General features: G+C 40.0%; 1 protein-coding gene across 1 annotated transcript in view; it reads right to left on the bottom strand.

Moving 5' to 3' along the window:
• LOC134936119 (A.superbus venom factor 1-like) overlaps window positions 1–21,581 on the bottom strand; it is a 147,197-nt gene that overhangs the window by 62,246 nt on the left and 63,370 nt on the right. The window contains exons 14-19 of the mRNA XM_063931028.1: window positions 14,352–14,513; window positions 14,035–14,164; window positions 11,732–11,776; window positions 9,654–9,762; window positions 4,230–4,315; window positions 3,745–3,884 (exon numbers count right to left, since the gene is read on the bottom strand). Coding sequence (XP_063787098.1) covers window positions 3,745–3,884; window positions 4,230–4,315; window positions 9,654–9,762; window positions 11,732–11,776; window positions 14,035–14,164; window positions 14,352–14,513 — 672 coding nt within the window. The remainder of the gene's footprint in view (window positions 1–3,744; window positions 3,885–4,229; window positions 4,316–9,653; window positions 9,763–11,731; window positions 11,777–14,034; window positions 14,165–14,351; window positions 14,514–21,581) is intronic.

Genomic DNA, 21,581 nt, shown 5'->3' with positions numbered 1-21,581 from the left:
CTGAGATGGATAATCTGCAACTGCAATAGGAATGGTTCAAGTTTTGACCAATGGTGACAACTGCAGGTGAATCAGGCTTTATTGTAACGTTTATAGATGCTCAAAGTGGGCATTTCAGTCCTTTCACATTCATATGTAATGGATGTACACCAGAAAATAGTTTTGTGGGGGTATTTGCATAACATTGCAGATGGGCAACCACCAGAAGATGCAGCCGCAGCCTCGTCTTCAACCACCTCCCAATCAGACCCGTAGTAATTTAGCTGTGGGTAGCACTGAATGACCCTCCCAAACACATGCACTGAAATTATTTACCACCATAAATTGGGCAAAGTTGCAAATGACAATAAATTGCAGCAAATAAGATTTAAAATGGAAAAAAAGCACCAGTCCTGATTTATGAGAGGCAGCACTAAGTAAAAAAAAATGACAAAGATCTAATTTGTAATACAAAAGTCCACAAGTACAGTGCAATGCTTTCCCATAAAATACTTACATAAAAAGTAGAAGTGTGCCAAACCCGGAAATACTCAACCAGCTTGGACAAAAACAAAACTGGATACAGGCATGACAGGAACCCAATATGGTCAGGATGTACTAACCTCCAACAATGCTAAAATGTTGTTTCCTTTGATTTTCTCATAATTTGTGAAATGCTTACGTATGAATAGCTGCAAAATTGCTAAAAAAAATGACCATTCTTAAAAGATAAATGACTGCCCTGATTTTCCCAATGTCCAAAGTGTCAGTCACCCGATGTAATAGGTGTGAAAGTAGATATCAGAGAAAAAGTGCTAGAATAAGCTGCAAAGTGGAAAATAAGAAACGTGACATTGCATTGTAGAGATATTTGTTGGAACGTCATAATATGTTTGTTTGAAGCTAGTGAAGAGATTGAGGGTAATTCAGTGGCCCCTTTGAGTAGAAATATGGGCCCTCATTCCGAGTTGTTCGCTCGCTAGCTGCTTTTAGCAGCATTGCACACGCTAAGCCGCCGCCCTCTGGGAGTGTATCTTAGCTTAGCAGAATTGCGAACGAAAGATTAGCTGAATAGCGAATAGAAATTTCTTAGCAGTTTCCGAGTAGCTCGAGACTTACTCCTACACTGCGATCCGTTCAGTCAATTTCGTTCCTGGTTTGACGTCACAAACACACCCAGTGTTCGCCCAGACACTCCCCCGTTTCTTCAGACACTCCCACGTTTTTCCCAGAAACGCCAGCGTTTCTTCGCACACTCCCATAAAACGGCCAGTTTCCTCCCAGAAACACCCACTTCCTGTCAATCACACTACGATCACCAGAACGATGAAAAAACTTTGTTAGGCCGTGAGTAATATAACAAACTTTTGTGCTAATTTACTTGGCGCAGGCACACTGCGAACATTGCGCATGCGCAGTTTGCGACTAATCGCTCCGTTGCGAAAAAAACTAACGAGCGAACAACTCGGAATGACCCCCATGGAAAGGGGATTCCAAAACATTATTTGTATTGTTCACACTTGCTATAAAGAATGTTGACCTATGATGATGTCCTGATAAGTGTCAAAGGCTTTCATATATCATCATATATCAGAAGTATTGATTAGGAGATTCTGCACCTGCATAGCAGCTACGATTACTAAAACCTTTCTGATGAAGTGGGCAGCATGCAAATGAAATGCGATACAAACATTCATACAGTAGCTGAATTGTATTAGGTCCTCAAATCCCTGTGAATCACATGGGATTATAGTATGTCATTAAAAAACATCATGGGCCAGATGTACTAAGCCTTGAAAAGTGATAAATATCACAGTGATAAAGTACCAGCCAATCTGCTCCTAACTGTCATTTTTCAAACACAGCCAGTGACATGGTAGTTAGGAGCTGATTGGCTGGCAGTTTATCACTGTGAAATGTATCACTTTTCAGGCTTAGTACATCTCCCCCCATTAAATGATTACATATTTGATTGTGATACATTTCTTTCTTTTGGGGTGTATTAACCACTTCCGACACAGCTGCTTCTTATTCTGTGACTCAACTTGGAATCACATCAACAATTATCTGTTTTGTGTTGTTTATATATATATATATATATATATATATATATAGCAGCAAATGGTATCGGCAGCACACAGTGAAATAACGACACAAGGAGTCAGGATAAACTGCAACGTTTCGATGTGTATTGTCATCAGGCACAAACAATACAATGACTAGACGTTGCAGTTTGTGCCTGATGACGATGTAATACACATCGAAACGTTGCAGTTTATCCTGACTCCTTGTGTCGTTATTTCACCGTGTCCTGCCGATACCATTTGCTGTTTATTTTGAACTCCTGGCTGGGGAGTTTCTACGGCTGGCACCGGGACCATCATTTACAAAAGGTGTGCTGCCCCACAGACTATGTTATATATATATATATATATATATATAAAAAGAGTAGCGAAAACCTAGGCGCTTTAGTACAAGCGTGCAGTAATAAGATGTTATAAATAACACTCCTTCACCCTTTTAAGAGTAGCAGCTCATAATACAGAGTTTGTGTATGGTATACACATAGATAAAAATAGGTAGTGGAGAGAATAAGCGCTTGTGAGTGTAATAACAAGATATAAAGGAAATAGCCAGGTGGGTGTAGTTATAGCCAAGAACACTTATCTGTTTTACAAGAACTTCCAACGAGTGTTCATTATTCACGATTTACATGTAAAAAAAAAGAGCACAACAAAACATAGTGTGTACCGTTCTCAGACTCAATATGTTATCATTTGCAATAACGGGCAATTAAAGTAGGGAACATGCTTATTCCCAATAGGACATATTCAATAGCCCAATCATTAAAAAATAAAATACAAATTTAATATGTAAAAACATACAATGGCTAGACAACACACGTACAAGATTAAAAATTATTGAAAGCTTATCTGTCCATCAGAAAGGGAGACCAGCAAACAAACTGTCCCAAGGACATAAAATAGCCAGAAAACATGCGTACAGAATTTAAAAAGTTCAATCGCTTATCTGTCCATCATAGGAGATCAGAAGCAAACTACACCCACCTGGCTATTTCCTTTATATCTTGTTATTACACTCACAAGCGCTTATTCTCTCCACTACCTATATATATATATATATATATATATATATATATACGTAAACAGATAGCGGCACTTGCGGGACTTTCACTCCAGCAATAATGGACACTGCGGTCACCAGTCAGATATATATATATATATATATATATCAAGGGTGTCCCACACCCCCTTCGTAGTAAAAAAAAAGTCCATGTTTTATTTAGCAACCTCCCTATGTGTAAAAAGCCTCTTGTTTGCACCCCATCCCCCTACCCTGTACCAATGTATTTTTTTATTATTATTTTAACCCCCCCCCCCCCCCCACAGCATTATTTATCTTTATTTTGCCCCTCTCCCACAACCACTACTTATAAATCCCCCCCTCCCCAGTGGGTTACCTCCCCCGCATGCAGAGACCAGCTGAATTGTGCTGGGGGAGGATCTAAGTTCCATTCCCTGCACTGTGATTCCCAGTGCATGCGCTCTAGAATGACAGTTGCATGGCATTCTGAAGCATGATTCCGGCAGTGATCTTGGCAGTCACAGTCCACCGCTTCACTGTAGCGGGTCCAGGAAGTAAGAGGAGATCCATTACAAACTTGTGTCTGCTCTATGAATTTTCACTTTTCAACAGTTGTTAGTGACCCCTGTTTTTGTAAGATTTAAACACTGGTTGACTTGCCTTAATTGAACTGCTGCCATAGTTGTAGAGAATGGCTCGTATCTCTACTTGTTCATTCCTCGCCACAGAATATGGCATCTTCAGTTCTATGGAGAAAGTCTTCATAACCTGGATCTCATGTGGCTGAGACACACAGATACCTGTCAATGAAATCAAAAGCAAGAATAAAACATCATATATCAGGAAATAGCCTTCTGGAGCTAATTATAAACATTTTATTTATTTATTAACAGTTTCTTATATAGCGCAGCAAATTCCGTTGCACTTAAACATTTGGCATAATGAAATACAATCCTGATCTCAAATGACAAAGGCCACAAGTAAGGAACTGAAATCCATTACATTTATATTGTACACAATCCTGGTCATAAAATACTATACATCCCACAGGAGGTAACATACTGTAAGCCATGATCCTGTAATATACAAATCTACTGTATATGACAAAATGGAGCATCAATTAAAAAGGAATACAGTCTGCTTACCTTTGTTTTCAGATAAACTCACAGCCAAAACCTCCCATGTAGTTATTGACTCTTTTAATAATAAAGAAATAGTCTTGGTTGAAATTCTAAAAAAATAAAATAAAAAAAAATGGATTATTCTTAACCCAATTTAATTTTTCATAATTTATAGGCTCTAAGAACCTCTCACGGTTTTCTTCCCAAACATGCCCCTACTTCAGAGGGTCTGCGTATTATAGCTTCTATGTCTATTCATCTTGGTAAGACGTAAGACTTATCTTTTGAACTCATTCAACTTCAGGGTAAAGTTCATCCTGATATCCCTTATGGGTTGCATTTAATTTCTGAATGTTTAGTGGATCTGTGTTGTCTGAATTTCACTCTATTATGATGTTAGGATATCCTGGAATTTTGAAAACACTATTGTAAAATGAAGATAGGGCTCCTGATTGGTCCAGGTTCTTGATAAAAGGTAGGAAGGTCTTAGCTTTCCTTGTGACTATACAGATGGGTCCACGGTTATCTTGACTAGTTTTCTGCGCCTAGGCACAACATGATTTATTAGCATAAACCCTTCATCTATTGTTCTCAGCTGCAATACAATACAGGGAACAATACAGCAGGGGATTAAGTCATTACAGCAGGGGATAAAGTCCGACTGGCCAGTCTCAGTTAATCATATTAAAGGTCAAGATAAACGTGGACCCATCTGTAGCTTCAACTCTGCTAGTAGTAACCTGCCTTGCTGCTTTCTTTTACCTGTGTCCAGTACATTGTTGCTGCCTTGTTATTTCAGCCTGCACTCATCTCTTGCCCAGTCCTGTGCCTGTTGTTTCTCTTTATTTAATCTCTGATTATTTTGTTTTTTCTGCCTTCTAACCTCGCTTCATCTGCACCCACCTCAGCCCATTCCTTGTGAACACTTAGTTCCACACTGACTCCTTGTATAATGTGTTAAGTACTGGCAGCATAAAAGTATCAGGAGAACTTACTTCTCCAGGGAACGGTGCAAGTTAAAAGTAAAGACCATTAGTCAGTTCAGGAGATCGTAGTTATTAGGCGAGCCCTAACCATAAGGACATTGCTGACCATGGTAAGGGTGGTTTCTGTCAATTGGAGAGGACAAAAAAAAATATTTCAATGGGACAAGATAATAGTGGGAGGAATGTTTTGAGGTGAAGATAGATAATCTTCTCAAGGAGCTTGCGGTAGGGTCTGGGACTCCAGGTCGACAAGAAAAAGGTTGACACACCTTAAGTTGATGCCAATTGGTCGACATACCTTTGGTCGACATGGACAAAAGGTCAACATGGACAAAAGGTCGACATGGACAAGGTCGACATGGAAAAAGGTCGACATGGGTTTTTTATGTTTTTTGGGTGTCATTTTCTTCGTAGAGTGACCGGGAACCCCAATTAGTGCACCGTGTCCCCTCGCATGGCTCTCTTCGCTCGCCATGCTTCGGGCACGGTGCCACGCTCCACTACCACTTCCAGAGCCGGCCCTAACCAATATGATGCCCTAGGCAAGATTTTGGCTGGTGCCCCCTAGCACCACCGCTGGTTCCGCCTCTAACCATGCACCTCTTTTCCAGCACCATCACCCCTCACCCATAGCAGTCCTTCTTTTGGTGTTTGTACCCCCCATATTTTAAATAGGAACAGTTCACACAAAAAGGGGTGTGTTTTTGCTGGCAAAGGGGCATGGCCACACAATAGTAACCCCAATTCCAATTACGCCACACAGTACTGCAACTTTATTCCAATTTGATCATGCAATAGTGTCCATAATTCATATTACATCCCACATTAGTATCACTTTACCTTATATACATTACTCCTCACAGTAGAGCCCCTTATTCACATTACATCACACTGAATTGCTCCTTATTCACATTACACCACACCATATTGTTCTTTATTCACATTAGATGACACAGTAGTGACCTTTCTATACACAAGACACATAGTAGAGCACCTTATACACATAATGTCACAGAGTAATGCCCCTTACACATATGAGACACAATATTAATGTCCTTATAAACATAATGCACCTTACGTATTATGACAACCTTTATTAATGTCCTTTTACACATAATGTCCCTTACACATATGCTGCACATTATTAGTGCCCCTATACGCATAATGACACACATACAGTAGTACCCTGTTACACATATACCGCACATTATTAATGCCCTTATACACATAATGATACACATAGTGCCCCTTACACATATGTTGCACATTATTAATGCATTTTTAGATTACACACATAATGCTCCTTACACATATTCTGTACAACACTACTGCACAACCAACCCACTTACACACAGCACTCACACTGCCACTAACACTGTGAACTCTGCCTCTGCTTGGATGCAGATGTGTCCTCATAAATCTTGCCTCAATGCTAATGTTGGGCACCTTTTTTTTAATAAAAATGCATCTTATTTGCATTGCTATGTGGCTAGGACGCACAAGCAGCTTCTGCTGATTAAAATGATATGCAACATGCCTATATACTGTGTGAGACTGTGGCTGTATCTGCATATGAAATGTTACACACAGAATATAGGCATGCCGCATATCATTTTAATCAGCAGAAGCTGCTGATGCCCCTAGGCATATCAAATGCCATAGGCAATTGCCTAGTTTGCCTATGCCTATGGCCGGCTCTGACCACTTCGCTCGGCACAGATTACCGTTCCAATCATAGTCCACGTGGATCGTTAAGTATGAAAAGGTTCCAAAAAAGAAAAAAATTGTGAAGAACTCATGTCGACCCTTTTCCATTTCAACCTTTTGTCCATGTCGAGCTAAGGTGTGTCGACCAATTGGTGTCGAGCTCAGGTGTGTCGACCTTTTTGTTGTTGACCTGGAGTCCGGATACCCTTGCTGGTATAGGTATGAAGAGATATTTCAGAGATTGGTGGGTAATTAGATAGACAATCAGGGTAGAGAGATTGTTGGATGATACAAGAGAGTGTCTAAATGAAAATGTGATTGCATTAGGTGAGAGGAAGAGGATTAACAGATAGACAAAGTGGGAGTATGTTTCTTCGAAGAAAGAGTGGAGGATGTGGGGGGAATGGGGACAAGAGATTAAGAGGACAGGGTGGCAAGTAGCGAGAGGGGAATGAGGAAAGTTGGATGCAGACTTCTTGTTTGTATTGGAAAAGGAGAAAAAAGTAGGAAATAAGATAGTCTTGGAAGTGTTGGAACCAGTGGAAGTTGGAGAAAGAAGATATTAAGAGCAGAGTTAAATGTAGCAAAGAAGATATGTAATTGGATGACTAGGAGGAGATAAGAGATTTCAAATAAGAAAATTCAAAGAGAGCACAATTTCTTATGGTACAATTCAGCAGTATGGATATATATTGGAGATAGCAAGTGATTTTAGAATGCCACAGTTGGAATTCAGTTTATAATATATTGAAGGTAACATATGGGCAGTAGAGACAACAGTGGCAGAGACGGAGGAATTATAAATGAGACAGATTGGTTAGGAAAGGGAAGATAAATTGCAGAATTGAAAAAGACTTGGTCAAGACATTTAGGATTGCACTTGGTGAGGATAACTTTGGGAGAGGGATGAATGATATTAGGGACAAGTGAGACTGATGGAGAACAGATGATCTTCTAAAAAGGAAAGGCACACTTAGAGAAGTCATATATATGTGAAAGTGGTCAAGAGACTTGCCACTGGAAATGGAGTTTGAAGAGGTCTATTGTGTGAAATCAGAAGATATAGATGAGGGAGAAGGTGCATACTTTATGAGACTGGTGAGAGGGATGATGAAGTCACATAGTATAACGCAGGGTAGGTCAGAAGAGAGAAAGTGTGGGAGCCTGGTGGATGACTTCTCAAGTTAGTGGGCAATAGAGCAATGTGGATGGTAAATAACTGCAAACTGAAAGTGAATTGGGTAGAAGAGGAGGGCAGAATAGAGAACAAAAGATAGAAGGTAGGGAAGGCAGAACCTGGAAGGTGCAGCAAGGGCAGAGAATGACTCCCATGTCATCACAATTAACACTGTAGTAGATAGAGAGCCATGGGTTAGGTCATATATGAAATCCAGTTTGTTGCAGGCTAACCTAGAGTTCCAGATGACAGAGGAGAAAAGGAAGTAGTAATGGGAGGAATGGGATGAGATTGGCATGGTTGAGGATATACTGGGATGGTACACGTTAATGTTCAGACAAGTGAGAGAGGGTGAGTATTGAGAACAGCAAGTGAAGTAGAAATACCTGTAAGTATTCTAAGAATTTCAAACAATACCACAGTTAACATTATGCCACTCTGTAGTGCCCCTATGCTATAACATACACATCATCATAATACTCATGCTGCAGTCTCAATATTAACCATTCATTGTCCCAATAATCATAGTACTGTACACCTAATAATCCATATGTCTCATTAAAGGTCTTATCTATTGCATCTGTAACTGTAATTGTATACAATCTTTCTTATTGGTCACTATATGCTAAACATAACATCATCCACCAATGTTCATATAATCCATGTAGACAGAGCATACAGTAAAGGTGTGTGGGAGAGAGGAGGGGCAAGGGATGAGAGGGAATACAGTGTCTCTCTTATGAGACTAAGCTCCAAATAGACTTTGCTCATGTTTAATAGTTTATGTGCTAACTTGTGGGTTAAACATGTTAAGCATGCAGTTCTGAACATGATGAACATGTTAGAATGTGTACTGGGGTTACCAGTGACAATGGAAACCTTGAAATGTAAATTTTGGGGTAAATTATTTGAAATGTGTGTCCAACTCAGCATCAGACACCGTATGTTTTTTCAAGAACCTCATCACGTGCCAGTCCTCAAACCCCTGGCGTCTCTTCACTACATTCAACTCCCTTCTCAGCCCACCCCCTCCTTGGCTCCACTCCTCACTCTCTGCCTTTGACTTTGCCACCTACTTCACATCAGTACATCACATCCAACCAGACCCTAAGCAGAATAGGCGGCGGATAAAACCTGCTAGTGTGGCTCAATGCCATTTGCTGCAAGTGTCTTTCAAGAAAGATGAACTAAAGTATATCTCCAAAGCAAAGAATAGGAAAGGCTACTATATAGATCTGTATGTAGGGTACATTCCCCTATATCATGAGCAGAGGAAAGAGACGTATTGTAGAGTTTAAAATTTATAATATACCTGTATTACCATTCATTTTTTTTTCCTGTTGGCTACAAAGGAAGAACATTGTCTTACTTAACTGTAACTTCTATGCAGTTAGGCACTTAATAACAATTCTAAAATACAAAATATAAAATAACTTATTTGGTAGTACACACTAGTTTTCAAAGAAAGATGTAATCCACTATGCTGGGACCATTTCTTGTCTCATTAACTTGATAAAAAAGAAAGAAGGTTGCCAATTATCATTCGGTGATCATTTTGCAGGAGGGCACAATATTTACCCATTAGCATCTGGTCTCTCATTCATTGTTTCCATGACCCAGAGCCAGCTTTCCGGGAACTCAGTCCTTGTTTTTATTTCAACATCCTCAATGTACTCACTGCCGTCATCTGATAATAATGATAATTAAATGTTTTATAAACTTTTATTTGCAATCAAAATTCAGGTAATACAAAGTATATTTAAAGCAATATAATGCGTTTCTTCACCTCTGTTAAGTACTCAGCAGCTTCCTCATCTAAAGAAGCCGCTGAGTACTTAACAGAGATGGAGAAATGCGTTATACTGCCCATGGTGATTTGGAAAAGGTTATTTTTTTCTGTAGAAAGTGCAACTGTTGGTCAGCATTTTCAGTCTGGGAGACCAACAGGAACTTTTCTGGGACATTTCTCCAATAGGCGCACACTCATATATACCAGCAGAGGGAAGTAAGGAGGACCTGTACCGTATATCCATCAATATTCAGATTATAATTTGCCGAACATTGGGCCGGATGTAATGATGCTGGCCAGATTCAGAAAAGGTTTTTAAAGGGGCAATCACTTACAAGTCAAAACCATGCCTTGTAAGCGATTGCCCCTTTAAAAAAAACAACCGAGTTCGGCTGGCATACCGCACGGGTGTCATTACATCCACTATGACAGAGGTTTCCAAACTGTGTGCCGTGGCTCCCTGGGGTGCCTCGGGACACTTGCAGGGGTGCCCTGGGTTGGTGGTCCAGGACCAATTCAAATTATTCATGGTCAAAATAATAGACAAAACCAGTGCTGGTGGCTGCCAGTCATAAAATATGTGGCCAAACAGAAGCAAATCTTGTCCCTCACCACACAACGGACCCTAAGGATGACATATAAACGCAATCTACTTAATGTTATATTTCTTTCTAAATTTCTCAATAAGAAATTTTTGGCCTAGGGGTGCCGTGAAAAAAATTCTGATATTCTAGGGTGCCGTGATTCAAAAAAGTTTGGAAAACACTGCACTATGACATATCAAAGTGGAGTTTAACCAGCCTAATATTTCACTAATATATGTTTATCAAAAGATTGGACCATATATTCTAACACTAGTCAATATGGACTTTACTAACTTGTATGCAATTAAATCTACTAACATGGAGATTGATGAGTGCAACCAACACATTTAACATGAGAGAAAGGCTATTTTATTCTGTATGATCATATTAACGAAAGAAGAAGAAATGTATAGTAATTGCATTTTTAATTGTTTGGCTAAGTGTATATTATATTGTCACCAAATTGTGGCAAAGCATGGTTTTATTTATGTGCATATGTTGTTTTTTTTAATCAGTTTTATCAGTTGGCTTTGTAATAACTTGTGGGAATATAAAATAAAATAATCTTTAAACTGGCGAAGCAGCGCCACTTTTGGGGGGGGATTTAGTCCTCCAAATTACAGTTTCAGTATATAATTATTGATGGTGCATATTCCTTCAACGGGTTGGGTTTGTGAGACCGGCAGTTGGAAGACCGTCGGTCACCATGCCGACGCCGGGATCCTGGCTTTTAGATGGCCGACAGGGGGGGGAGGGGGGGGTTTATGTGACCGCCAGTCACATAACTGCATCCCCCTTCAACACTATCTAAATACATTGCTTTAATTTCTGCATTTAAGGGAATCATATATTCAGTAGCATTTATATACAAGTAGGTTTTTGTAGGCTTGCTCAGTGAATACAATTAACAGAGATTTAAAGGGGTAAAAAAAGAAGAAACAAATGTAAAGTACATAGTAAAAATTTTAGTAAGTGCTTTGGAGTGCAAACAAAGTCATCTGAAGGTGGGTAACTACTCTGAAATTATAGTCTATGGGGGATATGTACTAAGCAGTGAAAAGTGTGGAGAAGTGAGCCAAAGGAGAAGTTGCCCATGGCAACCAAACTGTATTTATGTAATATTTATAATTTGTTTGCTATAAAGATATACAGAGCAGCTGATTGGTTGCCATGAGCAACTTCTCCACTGGCTCACTTTTTTCACTCTTTTCACTGCTTAGTACATCTCCAATATTTCACCATCTCTAGAGCTAGTAAGATAGAGACATCTATTCCAGCTTTACCTGCTGAACGCCTTCTGCGCTTTGAAATTGTTTGACATAAAGGCTCTGTGGGAATAAAACAACAAGACAAACATCAAGATAAAGCAATTCATGTTATTACTGTACTTAGAATGACTTACATCCTAGGTTTTCATTTCTTGATGAGTTTGTTCAAACTTCAATCTTTATTAACCCAAAGACACCATTACTAGTGACTGGGCACATTTCACGACTGTTTCTGGTACAAATCTGTGTTTATTATTTTACATTTTTATTACTGTCACCTCTTGACAGTTATTTTAAGAGAAAGTAATTATTATTATTTTATTATATTTGTTTTTAATCAGGTGTTTGGATCTTTGAGTTAAAAAGTAAACTGACCCTTTTTGCTGAGATGATATGCTATTGTTAATTCAAAACTTGACAAATCAGTCCCAAAAATTTTAAATATTCCATATATTTTTGGTTCTCCAAATTTACGAAAATCATATCCTAATTCAGATTGGTCTTAAAGACATTCATATTTAGAAATAACCACATAGGGGTAAATTTACAAAGCATCAGTTTTGCTGGGGTTTTGAAACCCCTGCACATCACCAGTAAATTGTAGCATAACAAAGGATAGCGTTCAACAGCTGTTATACCAACAACTTTCTCTGCACCTGAATGAGAAACAACAATTACAAAATCATATACTTAAATAAAGAGCTTACATACTGAGAAAATGCTGTTTGAAAATTTGGTAAAAAGATTATTGTCATCTAGATCAGTGGTTCTCAACCTCGGTCCTCAAGTACCCCCAACAGTTCATGTTTTCCAGGTCACCCAGCAGTTGAACAGGTGAATTCATTACTCACTGACACATTTTAAAAGACCCACAGGTGGAGCTAATTATTTCACTTGCAATCCTGTAAGGAAACCTGGAAAACATGAACTGTTGGGGGTACTTGAGGACCGAAGTTGAGAACCACTGATCTAGATAACCCAACAGCATCAATTTTCAAATGAAAATAAAGTGTCTTTCCCAACAAAGCTAGTATCCAGCTAGTTGTTGTTTCCAATCACTTCAAATATCTAATATATTTATCTGTTAACCTTTTAGCTTTGATACCCAACCTTGCAAAGCTTCAAATGAGCACTAAAAAGTAAAAACCACCTATTCATCAAAGCATACCCTCCCAATGCATAACTCAGTCCTGAAGCCACTCCTCCATCCCCCTGCCTCATGCTGTGAACATCTCAGCTTTGCTTGCTTACTGCCATCACGCAACCTCCCGCTTGCCTGCACCTATTGTCATCTGTCTGTCACCCCTCCCCACTAGATTGTTAGCTCTTCAGAGCAGGGCCCTCTTTCCACTTGTTATCTAAGCCCTCATCTCGACACATTTCACTCGCAGCTCTCCCCTACTCAACGACCATCTTTACCCTGCTAGTAAAGGTCTCATCTCCATCTATGGCCACCAGCCCCTAGTAGTACGATGATCACTCCCTCAATACTTACATCTTAGCTGTATTATGTCTTGAGAATGTGTGGTGCTCTATGTTACCTGTACTCTGTTTCTGTTATTTATTTACTGTAATGCTATGTTTTGTCTCCCTGTACTGTCCTTTCTACGGCGCTGCGAAACACATGTGGCGCCTTATAAATAAAATGTAATAATAATACCAAGGCCCCCATTTATCAAGCCTCGGAGAGTGAAAAATAGCACGGTGATAAAGTACCAACCAACCAGCAACTTACTGTCATGTTACAGGCTGTGTTTGAAAAATGACAGTTAGGAGCTGATTGGTTGGTACTTTATCACGTGCAATTTTTCACTCTCCAAGGCTTGATAAATCTGGGCTCAAGAATGTGATTCAGCTTTACAATAACACAGAGCTCTCTGCCACTAAGTTATTCTATTTTTTTTCCTTTAAGAATGTCAACGATTGTTTCAAAGTAACCTTGTACGTGGTGTTCTATCTCTATTATACCATTTTCCCACAGAAAATTCTCTAAATCCTGGGTATTACCCAGCATTTGGGTGCAAGTGTTTTTATGGTCCCAGCCTAACACCCATTTCACACAAAAAAGTAAATTACCCGGGTCAAGCATTTTTACCCTGTAATTTGCCAGTCTTGACACTTGTTCTGTCTGAAAGGGTCAGCCCAGGTCACAATTCCCAGGACTTCAACCCTGGTAAAAATCCGGGCATTTCGAGCCGGGTTGACCCTTTCGCAAATTACCAGATAAAAGTTCTTGACCCGGTAATTTGCTCTTCTGTGTGAAAGAGGTAATGGTGACTTTTGCCACAAACTATCTACTGTAAATGTAAAATAATCACCTGATCTCTGAGGAGTTGTCACCTGGAAGTTTGTCTGTAGGGCCAGCCCAGCATCATAAAACACTCCTGGGGCATCAGCACCGCTCCCAGGTGTACAGCCGATGTCATACTTATTCACCGAGTCCCAGACCTTGTAAGAAGAATAAGTGACATACTGTACTTACTTAAAAGCACATGTATCAATATATAGTCTACATCAAAGATAAGATAAAGACACATGTTTTGTGAGTTGTAAATTTGCCCTAAAGTGGCAAATCTGTATTTTCCAAACTATAATATAAAAAACTGTAATGTATATCATATAATGCTCTACGCACCTTCCTCTGTGAGATCTTGTACTTGCTGTTGTGCACATAGACTCCTTTGTCCACAGCCACCAGCCCCACGCTGGCCTTGTAATCTGCTGTTAGTCTCAGTTTCATAGATGCCCTAGGGTTCTGTATTGCATTGTCAGCAATCTTGTCTCCTGTCACCTGCAGCTGTGTGACACAAAATCTCTAGATATTAGTATACAAATAATCACCAAAATACCACAGTATGTAGGCAATACACTGTATGTTATGGTAGACACAAATATGTTTTATTGTTTTTTTTATTACAAACTCAACAGTTATAAGCAAATAGAGGACAATTTATGATTTTTTTTTTGTGTATAGGACCATGTCTTGTTCTCTGTCTATATGGGGCTGTGTACTGCCGTACACTACTGCTATATATTCTCTGTATGTGACCCAGAGAAAAAAATATATTTCTATTGGTGTGTCACTCTGACTACTAGTACAGCGGCTGCCGTATACTACTGCTATATAACCTCTGTGTGTGATCCAGAGCAAAAAATATATTTCTATTGGTGCATCGCTTAATGACAACTACCAGTACTGCTGTACACTACTGCTATATATCCTCTGTATGTGATCCAAAGCAAACAATATATTTCTATTGTTGTCACTCGGACTACTAGTACAGCGACTGCCGTACACTACTGCTATATAATCTCTGTGTGTGAGCCATAGCAAAATATATATTTCGATTATGTATTTGAAATGGGTGCTCTGTCTGCTGTATCTGAAAGGGGTGATCTGTCCATCCATCCATCCATCCATCCATCCATCCAGGGGCTCCGCCCCAGTGTAAAATGAAAATAATAAAAGCTAAAAACGAAAAACCTAAAATTATAATTATAAAAAAATCAAATTTTTTGTTTGTGTTGTACCCCAGTGTACTATACACTTTGTATTTTATTTTCATAAGTACTGTGACACTGCCAGTCAGACCTCAGTATATTATTTCCTACTTATAAACGCATTGTGCGAAGCTGTAGGTGTAGTCAACCGCAGTGTGTAATTATTATATATATTTCTGATTTTTGTAACCGCTGATGTGTGATATAAAAAAAAACTTCTACATATTTTGACTCATTTGTGCGACACTGTAACCGCAGTGTGTGATATAAAAGATAATATACATATTTTTATTTTTATTAATATTTTGTGCTGTGTCATCCCAGTATGCATCCAGGGACTGCAGCTGCTCTGTCCATCTAGGGGTGTTCTGTTAGTCCAGCCAAAATAAAATAATTTTATATATATATATATATATATATTTTGTACTGTATCCCGCGTGATGAGCGGATTCGGTTTTACTCGGTTATCAAAACCGAATCTTATTGGCTCACTGATGTCACGTGTTTTGGATATCCAATAAGATTCGGTTTTGAGAACACTCCTCCCAGAATAGATCCAAGCGTGCTCCATCCAGTTCAGGGTGTGGTATCTGTATCACCAAATTGTAATTAATTCAAATTAATATTATTAATAATAATAATAATTATAAATTATATACATTTAAATTAAATGAATATAAATAAACTCTCCACACTTATAGAGTGAACTTTCTGCATATCGAAGATATCTTGGAGGAAATGAAGAATTTGATTATAAATAAAATTTAAATATATTTAAATTAAAATAAATTAAATCTAATATATTATCTTTTTTTATTCTTCTTTGTGTAGTCATCTTTTTGTGATCTGAAATCTTAAACCTTGCCTAATGCGTCTTTTTTTAAATACATTTATTCTTTTTATATTTTGTCCTCCCAGTATATACATCCAAGGGCTGCTCCTTCTTCATCAAGCTACCTTGTTGCAACCTTTTGGCCTAAACTGGATAAAAACAATGGGGGTCATTCAGAGTTGTTCCCTCGTTATTTTTCTGTTGCAACGGAGCGATTAGTCGCTAATGCGCATGCGCAATGTCCGCAGTGTGACTGCGCCAAGTAAATTTGCTATGCAGTTAGGAATTTTACTCACGGCATTACAAGGTTTTTTCTTCGTTCTGGTGATCGTAATGTGATTGACAGGAAGTGGGTGTTTCTGGGCGGAAACTGGCCGTTTTATGGGAGTGTGTGAAAAAACGCTACAGTTTCCGGGAGTGGCTGGAGAAACGGAGGAGTGTCTGGGCGAACGCTGGGTGTGTTTGTGACGTCAAACCAGGAACGACAAGCACTGAACTGATCGCAGATGCCGAGTAAGTGTGGAGCTACTCAGAAACTGCTAAGAAGTGTCTATTCGCAATTCTGCTAATCTTTCGTTCGCAATTTTAATAAGCTAAGATTCACTCCCAGTAGGCGGCGGCTTAGCGTGTGCAAAGCTGCTAAAAGCAGCTTGCGAGCGAACAACTCGGAATGACCACCAATATTGTGAGCTGCAAGGTGTTCAGAATAGTCTGGAAATGAGTGGAAATGAATGCTATTGAGGTTAATAATACCGTAGAAACAAAAACACCCCAAATTCGGTTATTTTAGCTGTTTTGATGATTTTTTTGAACAAATCCAGATCTAAAACCAAAACCTGCAAGGTTGGTTTTGGCAAAACCAATCCAGATCTAAAACATGAAGGAGATCCAGATCCATAACCAAAACACAGAATTCATAAAAAATGGCCGGGTGCACACCTCTAGAAGCTTACTGGCTGACACCAGGGTCCAGGAAGTATATGTTTGATGACACAGACCCTGGACCCATCACCACTTCAAAATGGAGTGACACTATCCCTGTCTTTAAAAACGGTGGTGGGGGCCGCCCCCTAAATGCCTCAGCATGTTAATCATGCTGCAGCTGACAGAGGGCTTCGAGCAGTATCACGAGACCCATTCTGCACATGTGCCAACCCCCAAACATCGTAGCGGGTTTTATGCACAAATCTGAATTAGGTCCAGAGTGTAGGCACAAAAGCTCTGGTGCAAGTTTCAGTGGTGCAACCGATTGTGGTGTCTAACCAAACACCAGGTGGTATTACAGCATGTACAGATGCTTACAGTGGGTGTCTCAGTGTTGGAACAATCATGCACACGGATGTACAGCAGGGAAGGGCTTTGTAGTGGCAATTGCATAAAGTCATTGATGGGCGGCCATGTCTATCTCTGAATCAAAATGATGCTATTGGTGAAAGGTTGTGCAGCATGGCTGCAGACGTCGTGTGATTGACAGTCTGCAGACGTTCGGTGGTGTGGAGGCGGTGGTGGCAGCTGCCATTTCTGAAAATCAGATTATATTGTGTCTAGAGTTTATGGCTCGTATACTGTAACTATGGTGATAAAGTCACAATACAAAGTGCTTCTCCAGTATATAGTGGCTAACAATGGGGAATGAATAAATTATTTCAAATAATACAATAAAGACAGTCATTAGAAATATTGTAATACACTATAAATAAATAAACAAACCTATATGGTATAAATAGGATATATAAAAAATATACAGATTTTAACATATAATACAGCTCAAACATGAAAATGACAGTCATTCATAAAATAATCAAAGTGATCAGAGTTTATAAAACATATTATAGATAGGTAGATAGATAGATAGATAGATAGATAGATACTGCATCATTCCAGTGGTGGTGTCTTGTGCTGCCATAAATCCAGTGCTGCTGCCGTATAAGTCCACTGAGTACTGCCGTATAAGTCCGGTAGTGCAGCCGTATAAGTTATGGGGTACTGCCGTATAAGTCATGGGGTACTACCATATAAGTCCAGTCCAGTGGTGCAGCCGTATAAGTTCAGGGTACTGCCGTATAAGTTCTGGGGTACTGCCGTATAAGTTCAGTGGTACTGCCGTATAAGTTCAGGGGTACTGCCGTATAAGTCCAGTGGTGCTGCCGTATAAGTCCAGGGGTACTGCCGTATAAGTCCAGTCCAGTGGTGCAGCTGTATAAGCAAGGGGTACTGCCTTATAAATTCAGGGGTACTGCCATATAAATCCAGCGGTACTGCCATATAAGTTCTATGGTACTGCCGTATAAGTTCAGGGGTACTACAGTATAAGTCCAGTCCAGTGGTGCAGCCGTATAAGTCCAGGGGTACTGCTGTATAAGTCCAGTCCAGTGGTGCAGCCATATAAGTTCAGGGGTACTGCCATATAATTTATGGGGTACTGCCGTATAAGTCCAGTGGTACTGCCGTATAAGTTCAGGGGTACTGCCCTATAAGTTCAGGGGTACTGCCCTATAAGTTCAGGGGTACTGCCGTATAAGTTCAGGGATACTGCCGTATTCAACCAGTCATTAGCTACAGGAGTAATTCCAGAGGACTGGAAAAGAGCAAACGTAGTCCCACTGCACAAAAGTGGAAGTAAGGAAGAGGCAAACAACTACAGACCAGTGAGTCTTACATCAGTAGTAGGGAAATTGATGGAAACACTTTTAAAAGAAAGAGTTGTAGATTATCTCAAATCCGGCAATTTACAGGATCCAAAACAGCATGGATTCACTGGGGGGAGATCATGTCAAACAAATCTTATTGACTTTTTTGACTGTGTGACTAAAGTGATGGATAAAGGTGGAGCCATGGATATAGCTTATCTAGACTTTAGTAAGGCTTTTGACACTGTTCCACATCGCAGACTGCTAAATAAACTTGAAAGTTTGGGATTGGATATTAGGATTATTGAATGGATAAGATCTTGGTTGAAGGATAGAAAACAGAGAGTTGTGGAAAATGGAGTGCATTCACAGGAGGGAAATGTTACCAGTGGAGTACCCCAGGGATCTGTACTTGGACCAGTGCTTTTTAATATCTTTATTGGTGACATTGCAAATGGCATTAAAGGGAAAGTATGCCTTTTTGCAGATAACACAAAGGTATGCAACAGGGTAGACACACCAGGTGGGGTAAAACAAATGATTGAGGATCTAGGTAGACTAGAGAAATAGTCAAGAGTGTGGCAATTACAGTTTAATGCCAAAAAATGCAAAATCATGCACTTGGGTCTCAAAATTTCAAAGGCTAAATATAGTATTAATTGCACTATACTGGAAACTACTGAGGAGGAAAGGGATCTAGGAGTCACTATTTCAGATGACTTAAAGGCAGGTAAGCAATGTAACAAAGCAATGAGGAAGGCTAGTCAGATGCTTGGCTGCATTGGGAGAGGAATCAGCAGCAGAAAGAAAGAAGTAATAATTGTACTGTGTTCAATTCTGGAGGTCATATCTTCAAAAGGATATTAATACATTAGAAACTGTACAAAGAAGGGCAACTAATATGGTGCATGGCCTACATCACAAAACATACCCAGAAAGACTAAGAAATCTCATTAGTATAGTTTGGAGCAGAGAAGGGAAAGGGGGGACATGATAGAAACTTTCAAATATATCATGGGTTTTAACAAAGTCCAGGAGGGAAACATTCTCCAAATGAAGGGAAGCAATAGGACACGAGGACATGCACTGAGAATGGAGGGGGGGGGGGAGGTTCAGGGGAAATTTGCAGAAAAATTACTTCACAGAAAGGGTAGTGGACAAGTGGAATAGCCTCCCATCGGAGGTGGTAGAGGCTAAGACAGTAGAGCAATTTAAACATGCATGGGATAGACATAAGGATATCCTTACAAAGAAATAAGGATCAAATAAGGTTAGAGATAAAAATAATGTAAAAAAAAAAAAAAAGGGGCAGACTAGATGGGCCAAGTGGTTCTTATCTGCCGTCAAATTCTATGTTTCTATGTTTCTAAGTTCAGGGGTACTGCTGTATAAGTCCAGTCCAGTGGTGCAGCCATATAAGTTCAGGGATACTGCCGTATAAGTCCAGGGGTACTGCAGTATAAGTCCAGTCCAGTGGTGCAGCCATATAAGTTCTGTGGTACTGCCATATAAGTTCAGGAGTATTGCCATATAAGTTCAGCGGTACTGCCGTATAAGTTCAGTGGTACTGCCGTATAAGTTCAGGGGTGCTGCCGTATAAGTCCAGGGGTACTGCCGTATAAGTCCAGTCCAGTGGTGCATCCATATAAGTTCAGGGGTACTGCCGTATAAGTCCAGGGGTACTGCAGTATAAGTCCAGTCCAGTGGTGCAGCCATATAAGTTCTGTGGTACTGCTGTATAAGTCCAGGGGTACTGCCTTATAAGTCCAGTCCAGTGGTGCATCCATATAAGTTCAGGGGTACTGCCGTATAAGTTCAGGGGTACTGCCATATAAATCCAGCGGTACTGCCAGATAAGTTCAGGGGTACTGCCATATAAGTCCAGTGGTACTGCAGTATAAGTCCAGACCAGTGGTGGAGCCGTATAAGGTCAGGGGTTCTGCCATATAAGTCATGGGGTACTGCCGTATAAGTCCAATCTAGTGGTGCAGCCGTATAAGTTCAGGGGTACTGCTGTATAAGTCATGGGGTACTGCCATATAAGTCCAGTCCAGTGGTGCAGCCATAAAAGTTCAGGGGTACTGCCATATAAGTTCAGGGGTACTGCCGTATAAGTCCAGGGGTACTGCCGTATAAGTCCAGGGGTACTGCCGTATAAGTCCAGTGGTACTGCCATATAAGTCCAGTCCACTGGTGCAGACGTATAAGTCCACCAATATTGTTTGTTTATTACATCTAGGCAAATGCAATCAAGTCCCATGTTTTGCACATACAATTAATTTGGTGGTGCAGAATTTTTTGAAAAATGACAGGGGCGTGCAGGAGATGCTGTCTGTGGCCCAAAAAATTGTGGGCCACTTTCGACATTCAGCCACTGCGTGCCACTCCTAGATGGGTCAGGTGTTTGTGCCGCCCACTTGTGTCGCTTAGTTTAGCCATCCAGCTACCTCATTGCACCTCTTTTTCTTGTTTGCATGATGTGCTGTTTGGGGCCTAGTTTTTAAAAGTGCCATCCTGTCTGACACTGCAGTGCCACTCCTAGATGGGCCAGGTGTTTGTGCTGCACACTTGTGTCGCTTAGAGAAGTCATCCAGCGACCTCGGTGCAACCTTTAGGCCTAAAAACAATATTGTGAGGTGTGAGGTGTTCAGAATAGACTGGAAATGAGTGGAAATGAATGTTATTGAGGTTAATAATACCGTAGGATCAAAATTACCCCCAAATTCTGTGATTTTAGCTGTTTTTGTGTTTTTTTCAAAAATCATCCAGATCCGAAACCAAAACCCGAAAAGGTGGTTTTGACAAAACCAATCCAGATCCAAAACACGAGCGAGGATCCAGATTCAAAACCAAAACTCAAAACACGAAAAGTGCCCGCCGCACATCTCTAATATATACAGTA

This window comes from Pseudophryne corroboree, chromosome 6 (genome assembly GCF_028390025.1).
Source record: "Pseudophryne corroboree isolate aPseCor3 chromosome 6, aPseCor3.hap2, whole genome shotgun sequence".
Lineage (NCBI taxonomy): Eukaryota > Metazoa > Chordata > Amphibia > Anura > Myobatrachidae > Pseudophryne > Pseudophryne corroboree.
The sequence above is the reverse complement of the archived record's forward strand: the minus strand, read 5'-3'. Positions and strand labels throughout refer to the sequence as shown.